At 39.0% G+C, this 21,868-nt stretch overlaps 1 protein-coding gene across 2 annotated transcripts in view; it reads right to left on the minus strand.

Annotated features, from left to right (window-relative positions):
• Positions 1-21,868, minus strand: part of ARHGAP23 (Rho GTPase activating protein 23) — a 1,842,805-nt gene that overhangs the window by 158,339 nt on the left and 1,662,598 nt on the right. For both annotated transcript variants that reach the window (XM_044055365.1, XM_044055363.1), the window contains 3 exons: positions 20,921-21,029; positions 8,373-8,427; positions 5,203-5,340 (listed from right to left, as the gene is read on the minus strand). In XM_044055365.1, the coding sequence (XP_043911300.1) occupies positions 5,203-5,340; positions 8,373-8,427; positions 20,921-21,029 (302 nt within the window). The remainder of the gene's footprint in view (positions 1-5,202; positions 5,341-8,372; positions 8,428-20,920; positions 21,030-21,868) is intronic.

Genomic DNA, 21,868 nt, shown 5'->3' on the forward strand with positions numbered 1-21,868 from the left:
TGGCAAGATCGAAGGACAACCAAAGTGCACTGTATGGTACCAATTAAAAAGGTTAATATGGCACGGCAGCATGTTAAAGGGTAGCTTAGAAAAAAGCTCAAAAGTAAATGCCTGCCCACTTGCCCAATATGTATATCCATCCGTCCATCCACAATCTATTTTTCCCAATGTCAGGGTGTCACTTCAACAGTGACATTCATCCACAGCCAATGTTCACACCTCCAGGTGCCTACCCTACAGCGGTTGTTACACATGCCTAATGTGTGTGGGCTTTAAACTACTTCCTTATATCTATATATATATATATATATATATATATATATATGTATATATATATATATATATATATATATATATATATAAAACCACCCTAAGATAAAACCAGTTTTATAAAAGAAGAAAGTTCAAACAATGGATGGTATACCAGTACCTACCAACATGACATTCCAACAGTCATCTTAACTAAAATACCCTACAAAAGGTGAGATCAGTGAAACTGCACTATAACACAAACTTTCAATTTGTTAGCAAGCTTAAATAACTAAAAGAAAGCTATAGTTGAACAGTACTGTCCAGTGATTTGCTCTGCACAATCACGATTACTTTAATCCTAGTCGCATTTAAGCAGAGTTAATCACATCATGTTCCCAGATTCATAGATTTGCCTAAAAAGCTCATGATCCATTGGCCTGCAGCCAAAAATCCTGTCATAACCCCAGACTGACATTCTTTTTATTTTCCACACATTCACCCGCCCCACCCTGTACATATACATAAAACTATACACATATATGCACAAAGATTATTTTGAAATTACTTCTAATTATAAATGGAAGCTTATTCCATAATCCTGGACGGCACTGTTTAATGCAACTGTCATTTTTATTTGTAAAATTACTATTAAAGTATTACGTTCTCCGCTTTAGTAACAGCTCCCCCAGTAGTGCATTCCATGTATAGACTTCACAAAAATGGATCACAAATTTCATCTCCTCCTCCAGTCTTTTGAGTCTGGCCCACAATATGAACAGCGGGCTTTCAAAATGTTGGCCATGTCTAAAACAGAACAACTGCATCTGACTGACAAACCAAGAAGTAAGATGACAGACTACCTGCCAAGTTCATTGTAGGTGATCATGGGCAGTTGGGTCTGTCTGTTTTAACAAAATATGCTGCACTTTTTTAGCATTTCAGGCCTTTTCATGCCACAGTGGTCAGATGATTTGTGTTACTGTAGAATTGGGCCCAAATGTCACAATGGCTATTCCACTCATGCGATACTGGTCAACAGGTGGTTAAGGTGGTAGTAGTAATATTCTGCTATTTGATGTTTGTATAATTTATTATTTGAAAAGTATTTGAACATCTCAGTACTAGCCATTTTACATAAAACAAACCAAACAAAAATACAACATAAAAAGCAAACAGATCCAAGTTAAAAATGCAAAAAATATGAACAAAATAAACCGTAATAATATAAATTAAAACTTAAACAGCTGAACTGCCTCTAACTAATGCCAGATAGACTGGTGTAAAGATGGAACTTGACAGAGCTTCTGAAAGAAAACTTGGAATCACTTGCCTGAATCGAAGATAGTAGTATTTCACTGTAAGACGAAGAGAAGTAAAAGATAACCCACCAAATGTCTGTAATCTGGCCCAAAGGTCAACCAGCAACCCCATACTAGATGATCTGAGGTGTCTAGTTGGGATATATGGTCTCAGCAGCTCTTTTAGGTAAGGAAGAGCCAGGCTGTGAAAGGTTCACCGGTTGAGGGTAAATATTTAAAAAACACTTCTAGTCCTAATTGGGAGTCAACGCAGATCCTGCAAGATTGGAGTAACATACCTGGATTGAGAAACAGCAGTTGGAAAGCTAGCAGCTGAATTCTGCACCCATGGCAATCATATCAACATCTGCAAGACCAAGGTAGTGTGTTATGGTAGTCCAGACATGAGATAGCCAATATGTGAATCAACATTGCCATGTCTGAAGTTGGGATAAGGTGCTTCATTTAGATCACATTCTTCAGGAGGAAAAAAAGATACATCACCAACAGCTAAAAAACAGTCCTTTCATACCAATTTGTTATAAAGAAACACATCAGTATTGTAACATGTTAACACATATTCAAACTTGTTAGTATCAAAAGATATTAAAGGAATGCAGTAACAGATGTGATGGATGAACAGAGCCATGAACAAGTGACCTCAGTTTTGGAGGATTAGGCTTAAGGGCAAGTTTGCATCATAATGTGAAACTGATCTCATGGATTAAGTAACATCAAGCACCAGAAGTAAAGCTAGATATTATTAGCATATAAAAGATAATAAATGTCTTTCCCTATAAAGATCCTCTTTGACAAGTGAAGGAATGTAGACCATGAACAACTTGGAAGCCAGAATGAGATCTGAGGCAATCCACATATACCAGTGGGAGAAGTCCTGAGAAATAAAACCCAGACACTACCCTCTGGAAACAACCTGAGATACAGGAGGCATACCTCTTAAGAATGGTATCACTGAAGAAGCACTTTTGCGTAAGTATGCCTGTTACGGATATCACACTACAGTAGGGATAAGGGAAAATTCCCTTTTCCCCACTGTAGTGCGACCTCGGAGTGAGAATATTAAAGTAGGGGGCTGTGGGGGGGTGCAGGGGGGCTTGCCCCCCTGCAAAAATAAAAATGTAATGTATTTTTATTTTTTAACACACTTTAACTAAAGCGCTTTTTTGGTGAAAGCACTTTCGTTAAAGTGTGTTCGGTGATTGTGGATTCGGACCATTGAACTTTTGTTCAATAGTCCTAGATACACACACATACATATATATATATATATCTATATATATATCATATTATATATAATCACCTGTATGCATACACCACTTTTGCCATAGCTTTCCCAGTGAGTGAGACAGCTTGTTATTCTCCATGTAGTGCAGTTAGCATTAAGCATCAGCACTTTAAGGATTAGGGTGATCAACACCTACTTTAAAAACAACAGAAACACCCTGGTCCTCCATAATGACCTAAATCTGGAAACCATTTTCTTTGTGGTGTCATGTCGACTCTGCAGTAGGTAGGCTTCATAGGTGAACATGAATTCATCATACTCCATGATGGTCTGATTTCTGAGGGTAGTTATGTACACGAGTGAGTCACGTGAAGCTTCATAAAGGAGTAAATTAAGCAATGCATTGGCAGCACACACAAAAGTATCAGGCTTGTGTTTGGGACCTTTCAGTTTCAGATAGGGAAGTCATCAAAAGCTGTGTCCATTACCTCACTGCCGACATCACACAAAAATATAGCAGTTTGTTGAACTCCAATTGATCAGACAGCCACTGAATACGCAACAAAAATCTCTGTGCAAGGTCAGATTAAAACATTGTGCTCACAGCAAACATGGACGCTGAACTTCTACAGCTCAAAAGGCAACAATTTCAAATGGTCCATTAAATATCAAAAGACAAACAAACAATTTGAAGAAGTTTGGCTATTTTATGGTTCCTGCCACAGATGGTTTGCCAATAGACATGTCCTACAGTCCCCTCTCTGATATTCTGATCCAAGTTTTCACCGGTATACCCATTACGGGTCAGAACAGCTGAAGAGGAGATCAGGACATCCCAGCATGTCTCCAGCCTGACAGCTTCAGCAGCTATGGAAGGCATTTTGTATACTCTATCTACTTTCCCATCCATGACTCATGATGCATTATGCATGCATATGTTGATGGACTAGCGTCTTTGAATTGCACAAGAACTCCTAATCCTTAGCTGGAAACCTTCCCCTCCCACAGATTTGTCAGATGGCAAATCCACCTCCATAGCTAAATCCACAAGGATGAGGTTCCGATAATCAAACCTCAGTCTCATGGGTTGTCATGGAAACTGCTAAACCATACTTCTTAATAAAGTTGATTCTCATAACTGCTACCCCAGTTTTGGCACATCAGAAGAAAGAAACACTCTGGGGGTGCCCAAGTGCACAGAAACACTTCTAGAAATCAAATTCTCAAAATATACAGGTGCATTAATAGGCATGTTCCCCATTTCATCCACACCAGCCTTGCTACACTGCTCTAATTTCTTATCATTTGTCCTGATAATAATCTAAAATGGCAATACTATTCTTTTGCAATGCAAAATTAAAAGCCTGACATACTAGAATTGCAAGGATAATGTTTTTCATGTTTTTGCTCTTGAAACTTCATAAAATAAACCATGAAAAAAATTATCATAAAACAACGCAAACTAATGTTTACAGAAGGCAGTCAAATGTCATAAAACTGATCACTGAAACTAGAGAAGTAACATAGTGCTCAGTCCACAAGAGGGCAATAAAAACCTGTAAAGAACAAGTCCTTCAACTAATTAATACGCCAGTAAACTGTTCCCTGTTCAGCAAAGCTCTAATGATTGCAGCTAGCGTGCAAACATGCCAAACAAATTAAGGCAAGCATACACAAGCATCTGCAAGTAGCAGTCACATTCTACATCCAATCCCAATAAAATAATTTAGTATGACTGATTTTTTACAGTGAGCAGTTCGGGAATCATTACACCTCAATCTCATATCGCTGACTGTGACACAATAATGTTCATCTGAAAGACTTGGTGGTAGTGGGCAAGGGTGTGTTAGAGAAAAAGAGAAAGCTTCTGCAACTCTGAAAATGTAATAGCAGTTCATGAGCATTAACGCTACTACAAAGTCAAAGCCAGTTTCTGTAACAGGGACACTGGTTTGGCTACTTTACCTTTACTTTAACTTCCATGAAAGCTGCAACCTTTCAAGCTGGACAATCTGTAAAGAAATGCTGGCAGCAGCAGCAGTTTGAATTCTGGAAGCCGACACTGGTTCTTTTAACAACTGCATATTTACTAAGAACCGCTGTGGCGACCCCTAACGGAAGCAACCGAAAGAAGAAAAGGAAGAAGATTTTACTAAGAACTGCCTTATCACTTGCCTAAAAAGTCCCTTCTCAAATACCAGACACTTCACTCTTACGGCAATTCCACAACAGTTATGATGCACTTCAGGACTGTGTTTGAATATGTAATCTTAACTAGTAAGATAAATACAGAAAAACAGGTATGACTGAGGAAGCGTATGTGAAATGTTAGTCCTTACAATTTGTAACCATGCAAGTACCAATGAAACAAAATGAATAACTAGAACATCTCTCCTGCTGGCTTACCTTGCCTTTCTCTGTGAGGACTTGTTTGTAATACAACCACCCTTCTTTTCTGACATCACTAAAGGTGACATCTGTGAGGTCAGATGTGGAATGTCGCTTGGCTCTCAAATCTTCTGTTGGTGACAAGCTGTCAAGAGACTGAAAAAAAGAAATAAGAATGAGACATCTACAGAATGACTACATTTTTACTATTGCTAGCCTAGTTACTGATATGGCTTTTTGAGTCTACTTCGACCCATCGAATTTTCAGTTTATTGAAAGTGACTTAGCTGATCCCACTTAAGCAAAAGCGCATTTAAACAAAAACAGACTTTTGGTGAAAAAAATTTCATCAAGTAATTTTGCTAGATTGCAGTACAGTGAGGTTAAGGGAATATTCCCTTTTCCCTACTGTAGTGCGATCTCGGAGTTTGCATATAAAAGTAGCAGGGGTGTGGGGGTGCAAAACCCCACCACCACCACCACATGGGAGTGCTTTTGTTGGATTTTTTTATGGGTTTTTTTTATTCGATTAAATGATTTTCATGAAAGTGTGTTTTCGTTTAAATGCACTTTCACTTAAATGGTATTGATTAAGTCAGTTTCGATAACCTGAAAATTTGATGGGTCGAAGTAGACCCAGCTTCTTATATGCTTGCAATCATTCTGATTATTAGGTAAAAGAAAAAAGGTTATCCAATACCTCTGTGTGTGATGTCTAAATATGTTACATCAGAGAAATGCTTTATGGCCTAAATGCCATTAATCAGGTACTGAGCAACATTTCATAACAGGCATGTTTTCCCCTCTTTTAGGACACTAATGATAGTAATGCGCACAGAACTTTAATGAATCCATGTTATACAGTAGATTGGCAGGGCAGTGTAATGCAATGATAAAACAGTGATCCAGCCCAAAATAGAAAACAGAACACATTTCATGAGAAACTCAAATTTTCTCTGTATTTCAAGTATTCAAACAGTCTAAATTTTGGAATTCCCAGGAAGTTTCAGAGAAAAATGGAAACATATGGGACCCTGGTTATCAGATTTCACAATGTTTTAAGGGTGTCATAACACACCGATAAAGAGTGGCTGTCCAACACAGGATTTACTTACTAAACATTTAGAACTTAGGCCCACATCCTCTGAAAGACCAAGCCAGCAAAGTACTGATTTGTTCTTTCTTTCTGTTTTCAGTGCTAAGATCTACTGACATAGTCATTGCAGTTATTCATACTCTTGTCGTTTGATTTGCTGTAGTTCTCCTGGCACTGCCAAAAAGAGAGTTGACATGACATCCCACTAATGGAAAAAAAAACTAAGTGAAAATACAGTCTGATTCCATGTCATAGGAGATTACTAGGCTATTAACCCGGAGGTCATTTTAAGCCTAGCCATTTCATCCCAATGTAATACCACAGAAATGCTAGTCAATACCCAAGATTGCGTGTAGTGACGACTGTCTATGTCCATGTGGGTTGTGGGCTCTATCCCCGTTAAGAATTTATGGTGCCCCATCCACTCGTTGGGGTTCCTCTTGAACAGTATCATGGAGGTGCTCAGTTTCACATGAATTGGTAGCCTGTTCCAAAGACACGGCAGTCACCTGGAGATAAATCTGTCCCTCCAGCATGAGGGACAGACTTATCTCAGAGTGATAAAGCCAGGCCAAGATCCAAAACAACCCAAAACTGAACAGCAACTTGGACATGAAAGAGCTACACAGAGGAGGAGGGGAGAGAATGTGATGCCAGGTCATCCATCAGGGTGGGAAGAGGAGGAGTGGTACTACTGGTCATCTAGTCAATACTATGAATGGAAGCTTGCATGGCACACAGAAATGGCTAGGACAGGGGATGTGGGCTTAGCCATCCCAGGCCAGTGATGGTATCTCTCATTAGCATGTGTGGGGTAGCATACGTGCAGAAACAGGGAGGGCCATAAGAGGCCCAACAGTCATGTGCGTGCTTGTGCCAGCCACTATGGGCAGCGTTAGAGCTGCAGCAGAAACCTCTTCATTCACAGGATGCCGGTGAAGGCACAAACCACCCCTCCATCTTTGCCTAGAAGATGGCCCCTCCAGTCAGCTCTTATCAGTAAGGGACACCTAGTAAGGGAGAAAGAACGGGTTCAAGACCTAGAGGAAGATGCTAGATGGCTGGCAGGTATGGAGGCAAAAAGGCATACAGAAAGGTATAAAAGTACAAGAAGAACTTACACTTGCACTGTTAGATCACTGCCTCTGTGGCCAGATGCCAAGCAGTAACCTAGTGTTCTTGTACGTTTTTATAATACTTCAAGCAGTAAGGAAGTCAGTGGCTTACTGACCAAGTAAGCTTGCCAACTCTTTCCCAAAACACATATCATAACAAAAAAAAAAAAAAAAAAAATTATATATATATATATATATATATATATATATATATATATATATATATATATAGATATAGTATCTCTTCTACCCCTGATTTACCAGGAATTCACTTTTCAAAGTTTGATTCACTCTGTTGGTAATCATTTCTCTAGTAAAGTGCATTAAAGCTATCCATTCTGTTTTCTGCAAAGATCACTGCAATAACATTTTACTACAATTATGTAATGCAAAGGGTCACAAAAGTAAGACTGGAAGACTGTGCACCCTGAGTCCACAAAATACTGCTTTCAATGGCCTACTCATATGGCTGACAGCTAGACTATAACTAGTACATAGGTTCATAAATTACTACTAGGCTAACTGCCCTTGTGGGCATTTTAAGCCAAGCCAATTACCCCATGTAAGAACCAAACCCTGCACCTTGTGTCTGTAAGGCAAACACCTTAACCATTATACCAACCTCCCACCCTTAACTGTGTTATTCCTAACACTAAAACCTCAAGTGGAAAGAAAGCATAAAGTAGGCACATTTCTTCTTAAATTTCTTATAACTTTAGGTGACTGACTGTAAGCGTGTAGCTATAATGGGTCATAGGGCTCAGTGCCAATAGCACCCCCCCTCAAAATAGGAAAACACAGAGGATCCTAAGCTTGACTCATCTGTGAAACAGTAGTTACTCAAAAATCTGTTAGCACTGGAAAACACCAATATCTAATTCCATACTCAGGCTTGTGCAGTTACAGCTGTGATGAAACATTTCAGGAGCATAATAAACCCATAATTTACATATCCTACGATCTGCAGCCATACATACCCCATTTGTTAAGATGTTCCTTAATTTTTGTATGCTGGCTACCCGTCGAGGCCTCCTGAAAAAGAAAGATTTCCAATGAGAAGCAGTTTTGCTCATGTCATAAGCTATCCGTACATTAAATTCATCTACCTCTAAAATAATGAAAGATATAGACATATTCTGAAAAACTGTGCTCATGGAAAAAATAAATTTCATAAAATCTACTTTTAAAGCAGTATTCAAAAGCAGACGCATACCACCAATTAAGATACTTTATTAATTTTTACTGCTAACCTAGAAAATGAAGTTTGTGTTTTTTATTACTGAAAAGCTTGAATGCAAAACTAGTATCATACAAAGCATAACCAATTTTCCAGATCACTAAAACAGTCTCCTCTTCTAACTTTATCTATCATATCGTATTCTATCATACAAACCATAACCGATTTTCCAGATCACTAGAACAATATGGTTTAAAAGTCTCTTAACTATCATACCAAAAACAGCCAACTGTAAAGCAGCTTTTATAGACTTCCTTCAAAAGCTATGTTAGGTTTTATCAACTTTTATACTTTACGTAGGGCCAAATTCAATAAAGCCTACACTAAGAGTACAACAAGTGTACACGATATGTATTCAGTAAAATACTTATCACATTTTTTGTGCTTTCTAGTCACTCAGAAAGATTATACTAAGTGTACATGTAGTCTACACTTTGTGGTAACCTTTATGAATCCTGTCAATATTTAAAGCTGAAAGAGTATCAGTAGCAAAACTAAAATTAGGAGGAAGAGGGTGTGAGTTATGTCTGTGTTGTCTGTTCACTCAGAATGGTGTACACTTAGTGTAGGCATTACTGAATCCTGGGGATAATGAATACTGTGAACAAGTTTAATGTTAAATGTATTGGTTAAACCATTTACAGACTTTATAACCAAATAAGAGTTATTCCTTATTTGAAAAATATAATGAGAATTAAACTTTTCATGATGAAAGAGAGGTTAAATATAATCAAAATGATCATTTTACCAAAAATCTTATATATTATACAATCACTAACATTACTCCCGACAAAAAGTTGTATTAAAGAATTTAACACTTTAATTTTTGAGACTTCTCTGCTATCCCAATAAACCAAGAATTGCTTTAAACTATCATATGAGAGAATGGGCAGCAGGAGGGATAGGGCTACCAGATTTAGAATTATATTTATCATCAATTATAAAAACAATACATCTCTGGATTAATAACCCTTACACAGCTAGGTGGAAAGAGTTTTTAGGAAATCTTTTTATGAACTCTAAACAAAATAGATATTCTAATAATTAGCTCCTACTTAATAACGGCCTACACTGTTTTTTAAAAGATTACCTTACAGGAAAAAGTCACCAAGCAAGAGACTCCTATTTCATTTCTACTACATTAAACACTTTTTAAAATTTTACATACAGAAACCTGGCATACAAAGCATGGATCTTCCATATATTTCCTCCGGCATATATCCAAGCTAGCATCTCCACCTCAAAATTAGAAAGAATGATCACATTTAATGAGAAAAATCTGCTATATTGGTTTCAATTAATGAAAGATTAAAAGCTACATTGTGTTGATTATACTAAGAACAAATATAATTTAGATAAAGATGGGGCTAGATGTACAACCCTGGAGACATGTAGAAGGGAGAAATTAAGTTAATGGAGCCAAAGATAAGAGATCATATCCCAACAACTAACTGAATATCCTTAATGCAACAAAACACGTCAGGACAGGGTCTCTTATCTAAATTATATAGACTGTGAGGAGAGAAACAGAAAGGTGCAATGACAATTATTAGAACTATTTTACCCAAATTAATAACAGACCTCAAAGTGAAGAAGATAAAAAATGAATTCTAATATCTTCTAAACATACAGCTTCATCTCTTAGATGGAATCTCTTATTTGGAAATTTTTGCATAGATATTTCTTCACACCACATAAAACTGAATTAATGTTCAAGTAGAAACAAGTTTGTTGGAGATGTAAAGAAGAACTTAAAGCGGATTGGCAACACCTGTTTTTTTAACTGTACTGTCTTAACACCTTATTGGAATTAACTCATTCACTCCAGTGGAGCTCAGGAAGTTTGCACTGTAACTTCCAATGGGCAGAGCCTAAGCCTTTTGACAGAATAAAATGATGTCCTCACATTTCAAACAAATGTTTATATCTCTGGAACCATAGGGATTCTGAAAGAAGTATAAATGCCAAACTCTTCAGCTCAAACTACTTTTATAGTGGTAGTATTCTTTAGGTTCCAGGTCTTAAACTAATTTTTATAAGTCACAGTAAAGACAGTAACTACTGGATTTGTAATATTTTGTAAATGACTTACAATATTCTAAGCAGCCACCCAAGTTACACACATGCTGCCAGCAACATTTTATTCATCTAGCTGTGCGCTTTCATATGAGGCTGAGGAGTTCTGTCTGTGTTACTTGGTTGTTGAGATAGTTAGACAAATGTAAAAATGACATCTATATAAATTAATATCATAAAAACAACAGTTAATATCTATTTACCTGCAAAAGACAGAGGTCAAATATTAATGCAGTTGAGTTTACCACTGCGTAAGCTTTAAGATAAAATCTTTTAAAGCCTTGTACACAGCATGGTTTTGGAAATGAACAAGCAATATTTGACGCCTAGATGTGTCAGTAGGAGCGAACTGCAAATACACCTGGAGGCGTCACTTGGATGTAATCAGTTAATGTCTTTTTACAGGCTTTTTTGGAGATAAATTAGTTTTATCTAAATCACTAATCCTTTTTAACACACGTGTTATAAAATGAAATATTGCATTTTGTGGTCTATACCAGCGGTCCCCAACTGGGCCATCGGGTAAGTGGATGCTTGTAAGAGAGTGTACGTGTGTCTACTTGTGTGAGTGAATGTATGCATGAAAGCAAAAGAGTCTGTGTGTGTGTGTGTGTGTGTGTGTGTGTGTGTGTGTGTGTGTGTGTGTGTGTGTGTGTGTGTGTGTGTGTGTGTGTGAGAGATCGGGAGAGTGAGAGCGATGTGTGAGTGAATTCAGGAATGAATGAAGAAGTGACTGCGTGTATGTGAGATTGGGAGAGTGAGAGCAATGTGTGAATGAATGCAGGAATGAATGAAGAAGTGGCTGTGTGTGTGTGTGTGTGTGTGTGTGTGTGTGTGTGTATCACTGGGGGAGAGAGTGAGAGTGATCACTGGCAGCAGCAGCAATGAGGTCTGTGTAAGTCTGGACCATACCACTGGACATATACGTCTCAGCCTCTTAGATCAAGAAATCTGGACAAAGCCAAAAATAGTGGGGGTATGAAGGTACAAAATAGGGACACTTTTAAGTACTGCTCTCACAAACTTAGAAAGTTGACAGAAATGTAGGTTTTGCATTAGCATGAATTTTCTGAAGGGTATGAAGTATGAAACTCAACTGTCTGTCATTATTTACTGACCTCATCCTCAATGATCTGCCAGTGATTTGCCAGAAAAAAAATAATTTTATGAGCAAAAGGCCAAAAATATGAGGCAAAAATTTGGACATTCTGCGAAAATATGTACAGTTGAGAGGTATGCTGGACACAGTAAAATAACAGGGACAGATTTTAAATATTGCCCTTATAAACTTAAAGTTAATAAGGTTGCCATTAGGTTTGCTTACCTCTCAACCATAGTAGATCAGTGTTATGCTGTTAAGCAGAATGTACACTTTTTTTTGGTAATTGTCTTTTTATTGTACTTTTGAACTTTTCTCCCCAGGTCTTTTAGTCCAGTCGAGCAGCCTCATTAAACAAATGTGAAATAAATAAATAAATGTGCACTTTATTATGCGGACCACGCGCTGGCTGGTCCGTGGAAAATAGTCTTATATTGATAGCGGTCCTTGGTGCAAAAAAGGTTGGAGACCGCTGGTCTATACTATTTGCAGAGAGAAAGGCTATAACTCAGAACTGGAAAAACTAATCTACACCCTCCTTCAAAGAATTTATAAATATTGCAACTGAAGTCTGTCACCTGGACATCATTACAATTAAGTCAAGAACCAGGACTACCTCTTGTTGCAATGCATGGACAAAACTTACAGATCTGCTTGACAAGCAAAAATAACTGCATTTTAGATTTAATGTAATGTACAACAACTTGAATGACTTGATAGTTAATGGACACTCCTGTAAATACTTTTTTCTTTTGTGTGTGAGGTTTAATTGAAATTTTTTCTTTTATGTTCACAGATTTCTGACTATAAACATTGTTGTAATTATTTTACAAATTGAAAATCCAAAAGAAAAAACTTAAAAAAAGCCCTCATACAATTTCAAAAACCTCTCTCAATCTCAACCCACCCTACAAACTCCAACAAACAGACAATCGCACTGACCATGAATTATCTGTCCTAACATCTAAATTATGGTATTCTCTGTGACAAAGGGGAATACTGTCAACCCAGCTAGCTGGAACTGTGTAAATAATTATATGTCATTTGTGAATATTAATATGATTTATACAGAAGTGTAACAAAAGGGGATACTGCCAGCCCAGCTGTCTGGAATTTTGTAAATAATCATATGTCATTTGTGAATATCAACATGATTCATATGCTTATCTTACAAATGTATTAGAACTGCATGCTATGTGTACATTAAACTGCTGGTACAGAAGGTGTGTGTTGAACAGGTTTTGTACAGTGGGGCCTGGATGCGTGACCACAGCATGCCCTAATGGATTAGAGCAGACATGTATATAAACTGTTGTACATGCTCAAATTCTAAACCTACCACCCTAGAACACCAAAAAGGAAAAAAACTAAGGGTAATGCTGCTCAATGCCAGAAGTCTCAATCTCAAGATGCACGCACTCGAGGCCCTTCTCAATATGGAGAACATCGATGTCTGTGCTGTGACAGAAACCTGGTTCAAGGCTCCTGAGAGCACCCCAGCACTAACAGGTTTCACCTCATATCATGCGTTCCGGCCCCAAAATCCGGACAACACCAAGAAAGGAGGGGGGGTGTCCATATTCATAAAGGACACCCACACCTCAAGGTTGGTGGCAACGCATGATGCATCGGAGACCATCCAGGTGCAATTAACCATAGGCAAGACTGCTCTGCAATTTGTAGCATGTTACAGGCCACCCTCTCAAACTCAGGAACCTCACATGGCCTTCCTGAAAACATTGGAGGGATAAATGTATCTCCAAACACCATCATACTAGGTGACTTTAACTACCCTAATATAGACTGGGAACACTACTCAAGCCCGAACACTCTAACCCAAAGATTCCTGGAGTTCATAAACTCAAATGCCATGGAACAACTAGTCACCATCCCCACAAGAGGAGAAAACATACTTGATCTCATCATCACGAACATGGGATCAAAATGTTCAACACCGGAAGTATACCCCTCACTGGTGAGATCAGATCATAAACTAAGCTCGCTGGAGGTCCTCATCCCAGCCCCACCTGAAACAAAAAAGACCACAGTGAAAAACTTCTCAAAAGCCGATTTCACACTTCTAAAAACTAGTGTGGTCTCCTTTAAGGCCCCTGAGCCAGTGGTAAACATTACTCAAACCGCTGAATCACTTACAAATGCCTTCTACCAGCACCTACAGGACTGCATGGATCAGGCAATCCCAAACAAAACTAAGACTCTCTGTACCAAAGGCAAGCGTCCAGTCTGGTGGACCCCAGCCATAAACAAGCTCTACAACAAAAGGAGGAAGCTACTACAAGATAGAGCAAAATCCTTGAAAGGTAAGACACCTTTGATCATTATAAGTAAAAACTAAGAGCTCTCATAAAATCATCCAAGGCAAATTTTGAGAGAAAAATCGCCAAGGACTCTAAAGAGAATCATAAGGCCTTCTTTAGCTATGTTAGAAACCTAGGAGGAAACTCCCAGATATGCTCAGAATTAGTTCAAAATGATGTGAAAATTACTGAACCTACACACATTGCCAACATACTGGCTGACAGGTTCAGTGCAAACTTCTCCCCTCCCCAAAAGGAGAGATATCTATTCCAGAGGATTGTAGCCCCCAAACATCTCCAACGCCCAGGTGAGAACTGCCCTCACTAAGGCAAAAAACACAGCATCCATGGGACTGGATGGTGTCCCCGGCTGTGTGCTTCATGAACTCAATGAGGAATTAAACCCACAGTTAGGACAGCTGTTTAATCTTAGCCTCACCTCAGGATACGCACCCAAGGAGTGGCGCCTGGCGACTGTGGTCCCACTTCATAAGGGCGGTGCCTCCACAGACCCTGGAAATTACCGCCCCATTAGCTTGACAAGCCTTATCTGCAAAGCCATGGAGAGGATCATAATGGAACTCATAAATAAAGACATAGGGAACTTGCAGACTTTGGATCCAACTCAGTTTGGCTTTGTCAAAGGCAGATCCTGCCTCTTAAACTTGGTTGACTTTTTGAGACAGTCACCAAGGCCATTGATGAGGAAAGGCAGTCCATACAGCCTACCTCGACCTGGCAAAGGCCTTGACACAATACCCCACTCAGGTATCATCGAAAAACTCATCAGCTTGAATGTAAACCCATACATCACAAGATGGGTTGCAAACTGGCTAAGTGACAGAACCCACAGGGTCAGAGTTGCTGGAGCCATGTCAGACTCAAAGCCTGTCACAAGTGGTGTCCCACAGGGCTCAGTCCTGGGTCCACTCTTGTTCAGCATCTACTTTTCTGAAGTACAAGCAAACACAGGAGGGTTATGGCTGACAAAGTTTGCAGATGACTGCAAACTGGGCCATAGTCGAAAACACATCTGACACAGATATCCTCCAGAAGGGCCTCACAGAAATGGATAACTGGTGCCAGAGCCATGGCCTGAAGTTAAACGCCAAAAAATGCATAGTCATACCCTTTGGGAAAAACAAGGCTACCCCTAGCTACCATATAGGTGGCAATCCACTGAGCACAGAAAAAGTCATCAGAGATCTGGGGACCCAGGTTGACAGTAGCCTTTCGTTTGACACTCATGTTGCTAAAGTAGTTAGGAAAACCTTCTATATCACCCACCTGATCATGAAGGGATTCACATCTAGATCAAGGGAGGTCATCGTCCCCTGTACTCATCACTTATTAGACCTATGATTGAGTACAATGCCCGTTCGAATGTATCTGACCAGACACCTGCTGCAGCTTGAAAGGCCCCAAAAGTTCCTCACCAAAAGGATAAAGGGTCTCAAAAATATGTCTTATGCTGCCCGACTGAAAGAACTCCAGCTCTATTCAGTCTCATACCGCTTGCTCAGAGGTGACCTGTGCCTGACATATAAGGCCATGTCAAACCCAGATTTGATGAATATGCTTCACCTCAAAAATCTAGATCCCTCAGAACCACAAGGCGGAGACTTAAACCTTGACACGGTTATAAATAGAGCGTGCTGGAGGGACAGATTCATCACCCAGAGACTCCCTATGCTGTGGAACAAAATCCCGGTACATGTGAGGCAGAGCACCTCTCTGGTCTTGTTCAAGAGGAATCTTGACCAATGGATGGGAGATTGCAGATATACCCCAGGGATTACTTCAGCGTCACTGCTTGACAGAGGCACAGCAAAATGATAGGCATAGTTTTTATTCAAACTAAAGGGGTGGCGAAAGCCACATAACTATGGGCTAGGCTTATAAATGCCCTTGGGCAGATAGCCTAGTATGAACCTATGAACCTATGAACCTATGTGTAAATGTATAAGTTTTAACAGTGGGAACTAGAACATAGAGGGTTAAATTGCAAAACTCCAAGAAAATAGTTGAAATTAAATTGTTTTATGATTATGCTATAAAAGTTAGTTTCAATGAGCAAGGAGACAAGGGTCTAGAACTAGGGTGCCTTCTGCATTGTTTTGTGTTTTATTGTTTTATGTCTTCCAGCAGTTGCAAAGATATGAGAAATATCTCTTTTCCACAAGGAGATGCTAAAACGTTGGTAGTTTCTGACAATGGGGGTTTAGCTTGGGAACTAAAGTCAGGTGATAATGCACCCAGCAGTAATATTTGATATTAATTTAAGAACTGTGTGTGTGTGTGTGCGCGTGTGTGTGTGTGTGTGCGTGTGTGTGTGCGTGTGTGTGTGTGTGTGTGTGTGTGTGTGTGTGTGTGTGTGTGTGTGAGAGAGAGAGAGAGAGAGAGAGAGACATGGCATTTTGTATTTTGTCATGACCCAACAAGAACATCCAATTACCACTTCTGCCTGCTTGTTGTTTTGTAAGTAAGTAACTCTTTTAGATTCTGACAGGAATATATTAAAGTATAGCTTAGATGTTTTCTTTGTTTATTTGAGACTGTCCTGCAATGTTGCTTTAATCCTGTGATTTTGACCTCTGATGTAACTGCTTGAGTAGTATCTTGTTCTTTTATCATTTATTATTAAACATATTTAAACCTATCATTGTGACTGATATCTGAGAGACACATTTAAGCTCTTAGAGTACTTGGATATCTATTTGGTGACACCGAGGGCCACTCCTAATAGCCTTGTCTCTTGGTCAAACTACCATTTGTATTAATAGTAACATTACACAGTAAGATTAGACATCATTTGTGCGGGCCTTAAAGTAGCTTATAAGGAGCTGGCTGGTGGCAGTGTCAACTACTTTATATTCTGAGCACAATGGGGCAAAGCTACTAAGCCTGTGCCAGCCTTTCCCAGGTCTTTGTGTGTGTGTGTGTGTGTGTGTGTGTGTGTGTGTGTGTGTGTGTGTGTGTGTGTGTGTGTGTGTGTGTGTGCGTGCATGTCAGCTCTTTGGTCAGGGACACGAAGCACTGATTGGACAGACAGGGTGCTGGAGGTCTTAGCTTGGCCACTCAGCTGAGATCTCAACTCTACAACTATGCCAGTGGGGAGTCTTAATGGAGATCTGGAGAAAGAGTGAGAAACCAGCCCCAGACTGACTGTGAACTGTGTGCTCTTAAGGGAAATTGCACTTTACTGCGTGTGTACTTGTCATTCTCCCAGTGTGTACATCCCCCACTGTTGCCAGTGGTGAGGATTAAGGCACCTTGATTACTGGGCCAGTATTGGAGCACCACACTCTTCCTCTGACTCTCAAAAAACTCAGAAAATACTCAGACTTCAGACAACAATTCAAAGGACATCTTCATATTAGATAAACCCTGTTTCACTCTCACACTCTATTGTCCCCACTGCGTCTTGTCATCTCCATAACTCTTTTCCACTTAGGGCCAACTTCTTCCAACCTCCCTCATCTCTTCTCATCTCTCACAGTTCTTCTCCTTTCTCTTTCACTCTGCATTCTTCCCCTCCCTTACCCACTTCTTATTCTTCACCCCATGTGTAACCTTTCCTGCAATTACTTACACTCCACACATCTTCTAGAGACATCAATTTTGTACCTACAATACAATGTGTTGTTATTCTTTCAGTATAAGCAATTTCAATCATTATGGCTACAATTTACCCATCAACCTCTGCTATGCATGGTACCAATATTCCTTCTAGTTTTGCCATGGTAAACTGTATTTTGGCAACTTAGCACATTATTTCATCTGTAAATATGTATCTATGTTTTTTTGGTACACTTATGACAATCAAAACACCTAAACAATGACCACAAAAGTTGAGAACGCAAACATCGACAGTTCACTACACATGCATGAGGAGAACCCTCACTTCATCAAATGAAAAATTTAAAAAAGAAAAAAACTTTTTGCGGGGCGGGGCAATTCCCCTGCATCCCCACTGTGTATGTGTGTGTGTGTGTGTATATAGACACACACACACACACAAATGTATGTATGTATATACTCACACAAAGTCCAAGTATATTTCCCCAAAACCTGGAGACTTTCAATCTCACACATCTGTCAATCATCTGCTTTGTGAACCCAAAGTGTATTGACCAAACAGATGATGACATTCAGGAATTTTGACCAAAGTAACCACTCTCAATGTATTTTTAGCATATTCTTGCATCTGTAAATGAGTTTTGTTCGTTTCTTATATGATCCTATTCACCTGGACTGTGCCTGTAAATGGTCCATTGAAATCAGTGAGCCTGATAAACAAGTATAAATAAAATAAATATCTTTGTACTGTAACTTCTCCACCCTGTACTGGAAATGGAAAAGGCTTCAGACTCTGTCTAGGAGTCCATATCTGCAGGAGCTTATCGGCTTCTACAACTAGCCTGAAACTGTATTAGCGGCTCTCTTCAGGTACTTAAATATAAACCCAACACACTTACTCATATTTTTCGTGCACAAACTTTTCAAACAGCACAAATGGCAGAGGTCTGCGAACGGCATGTATTTGAATCACCTTCTCATTTAAGACCATTTACAAGGAAGCAACTGTTAGTTCTGAACCTCTTCAAACAAAGCTTTTAAACAAGTTACATTATTTTCCTGGGCTGAATTTCCTTTTTTATGAGGATGTTTACAACTACAGATGGTGTATGCCTTGTCTTGCTTCATGTATGGCTTTGTGGCCTGCAACATACTTGGTGAGATTTGCTCTTTTCAGAGCAGAATTTGAAGCCTTTCTGCAATCCAGCTTAACTGTCCACACTCCAGGCACAATGCTGCAGTCACTGTTTGTGTTCCTGGTCACAGTGAATTTATCAGTCCACAAAAAAACAAACAAAAAAAAAACAAACAAAAATAATCCTTCTGTGTCACTGTCCTGTACTGATATTTTCTAGTCTATGGGTTATTTGAGGTATTGTACAAAATTTTAATACTGTGCTTCTTTGTCAACCTTTTCGGACAGAAGTTAAGCAGCATCTGCAGATTATCTAATAGGAAGTAAAAAACAACAAACCAAGAAGGCCAAACAATATTTATCTGCTAGTAATAACTCATTTTTTCTCTCCAAAACATTGTACATTCATAATATAGCCATCAGCTCAAATGTTGTCATTAAATCAGCATGTTTTTTCACAGACTAGTATGACTTGTGAAGGAGCAGATAAGGTAAAGATAGAACACAGGCACATTGCATGCTGCACCAGTCTTGGAGCTTGACCTTTGAAGGCCTTACTGTAATTATGCAAACTGTGCATACCCGGTGTTCACGGCAAACACTTGTGCAATGGGTCTGACACAGCACTGTGGCCATCCAAGAAACCTGCTGAGGCACCCGATGTTTTCATATGACATGGACGTCAGGAGAAGCTACGGATAACATAATCCTTTCAACACAGCCCCATCCTATTACTATTTATTTAAATCCAAACATACCAGTTTATAAAACTGATGAAGTTCCTAACAATAACAGTCAGATGTTAAATAAAAAATCATGATGCTCATTTAACTCTTGAATCACGACTAATAATCGTTACACATGAAAGGAAAAAGCTGTTGTACTGCAGCATGAAACCATCTTTCATAGCTAAACATGGCTAACCATCCACTACCATACCTTTCAACCACTTAGATCAAGAAATCTGGACAAAGTCTAAAATAATGGGGGACAAAGGCCAAAAAATAGGGACAGGTTTTATATACTGTTCTTATAAACTTAGAATGTTACTAGAATAACACGATTTGCATTAGCATGCATTTTCTGAAGGATATGAAGTCTGAAACTCAAATGTAAGTCATTATTTAGTGACTTCAGTCCTCAGTGATTTTCTAGAAAACCATATATTTTATGAGGAACAGACCAAAAATATGTGGCGAAAACTGGGCAGTCGAGAGGTATGCCTACCATATAGCAATCTTGAATTTATGAAGAATTACAGGGAGTTGGGTTAGGAGAGAAAAGCAGTTATGGCCTGGGGGTGTAAAGAGGGATTCCTGTCAAGGGAAAAAAAACTCACACAAAAAGTTTGCAACATATCAGCAAACAAATGGTTATAACATTAAAGATAGATGCTTACCTACTAAAAAACTAAATTCTTTGAAAAATCCTATTCTAAGCTCCTCCCAAAAGCTATGGTATAACATATCCATACTGAAACAAAGGGTCTAAGAAACCAACTCCTCCACAAACAGGATCACAGAATAATGATCTACAAATGGTATGAAATGGAAATAGCCTGGCTCTCTGGCTATGGATATGGATATGGATGCATCTCTACCACCTCAAACTTTGCATGGACAGAAGTAGGAGATGTTGGGAGTGAGCGGCTTATCTGACCGCCTGATGGTCAGTAAGTACCCCTCAGGCATGAACATGGTAACCAGTTTAAAGGACTGTTTTATACCACCAGTGCATTCTGCTTTAACTTCTGCTGTACAGATTAAGATATTTCTCAGATCCACTCTCTGTTTGTCAGATGATAATTGCCTTGCCTGCAGGGCATATGAGGAGGCTCAGAGTTATTCAATTAGTGAGCCTCTTCCTGCCTTTAATTTCAAAGGCAATGAAATAGAAGTCAGTGATGATGCTCAGATGCAAAGTAAAGACAAGAAATGGCTTAGATATGCTGCACACTGCCCAGGGAAAGAAAGACAGTAAAAAACTTAATCTAAAGATAATCCTCAATTACACATGCTCAGATTATCAGTAAAGGCAAGGTTTGATGCTAACAAATTCTTAAAGTTAATGACAACACTTACTGGAAGTTTTTCCCCTCATCACGATAGGTATTCAGCCCATCATCACATGATTTGGAGCGCTCTGTTGTGATGGCCAGAAGGTATGAGGACCGTCGGCTTAGTTTCCTGCCTGAAAAATAAATAGGATCCACTTAAGTCGAATTTCAACAATTGCACTCTTCCATTTGATTTTTTTTTTCAATGAGTTATTGTTGGAACAACTAGTGATTCTTTCAAAATGTAATACCTTATGAAAGTGGAGAGAGAGAGAGAGAGAGACAGAGAGAGAGAGAAAGAGGCGACTTCTGCTTTTCCCATGTTCCACGGACTGCAAAGACTATTTTTACATATGCCCCCATCATTTCCCCAGCCACACACAAATAAATGGTGCAGAACCTTCTGCCAGTGGCTGGAGAGTGTACTTCAACTAAGATGTTAAAGTATTTTCAGGCTACCAGCACAGTCCCACTATAGCTGCTATGGGACAAGATTTAACCAAGCTTTACTAGGGATGTGCAGGGAATATTTTTGTTTGTACATAGAAATGTGTAGAAAACATGGGAAGCTGCAATATTATGGTGCATTAATCACCAGAGTAACAGCTATCCCTTGACATTTTGAACCACATGAATTACAGAGGTCTGCCTGCTGTCAGGTTACATATTCTGTCATCATGACAGAGCCATTACATGGTAAATACTACCTCACCCGAACTTCCCATCTCTTTTACAAACCGTCAGATTCTGTGCTAATACTGTGCAGGGCATAACTAATGTTGCTGAACTGAATCCTCATGTTATCATCAGAAATGTAGTGTCATAAGAAGGCAAGAATACATTTACTTGCAAAATGTTATGCACAAACATAAGGTGAGCATCTAAGGTAAGGAATACATCTACATGTAGAGAATACTCAGAGGTCTTTAAATTCTGTAAATTATATATGGAGAAAAACTGATTTCAGACGGTG

Source organism: Protopterus annectens, chromosome 13.part0 (assembly GCF_019279795.1).
Source record: "Protopterus annectens isolate FY-2018-M chromosome 13.part0, PAN1.0, whole genome shotgun sequence".
NCBI lineage: Eukaryota > Metazoa > Chordata > Ceratodontiformes > Protopteridae > Protopterus > Protopterus annectens.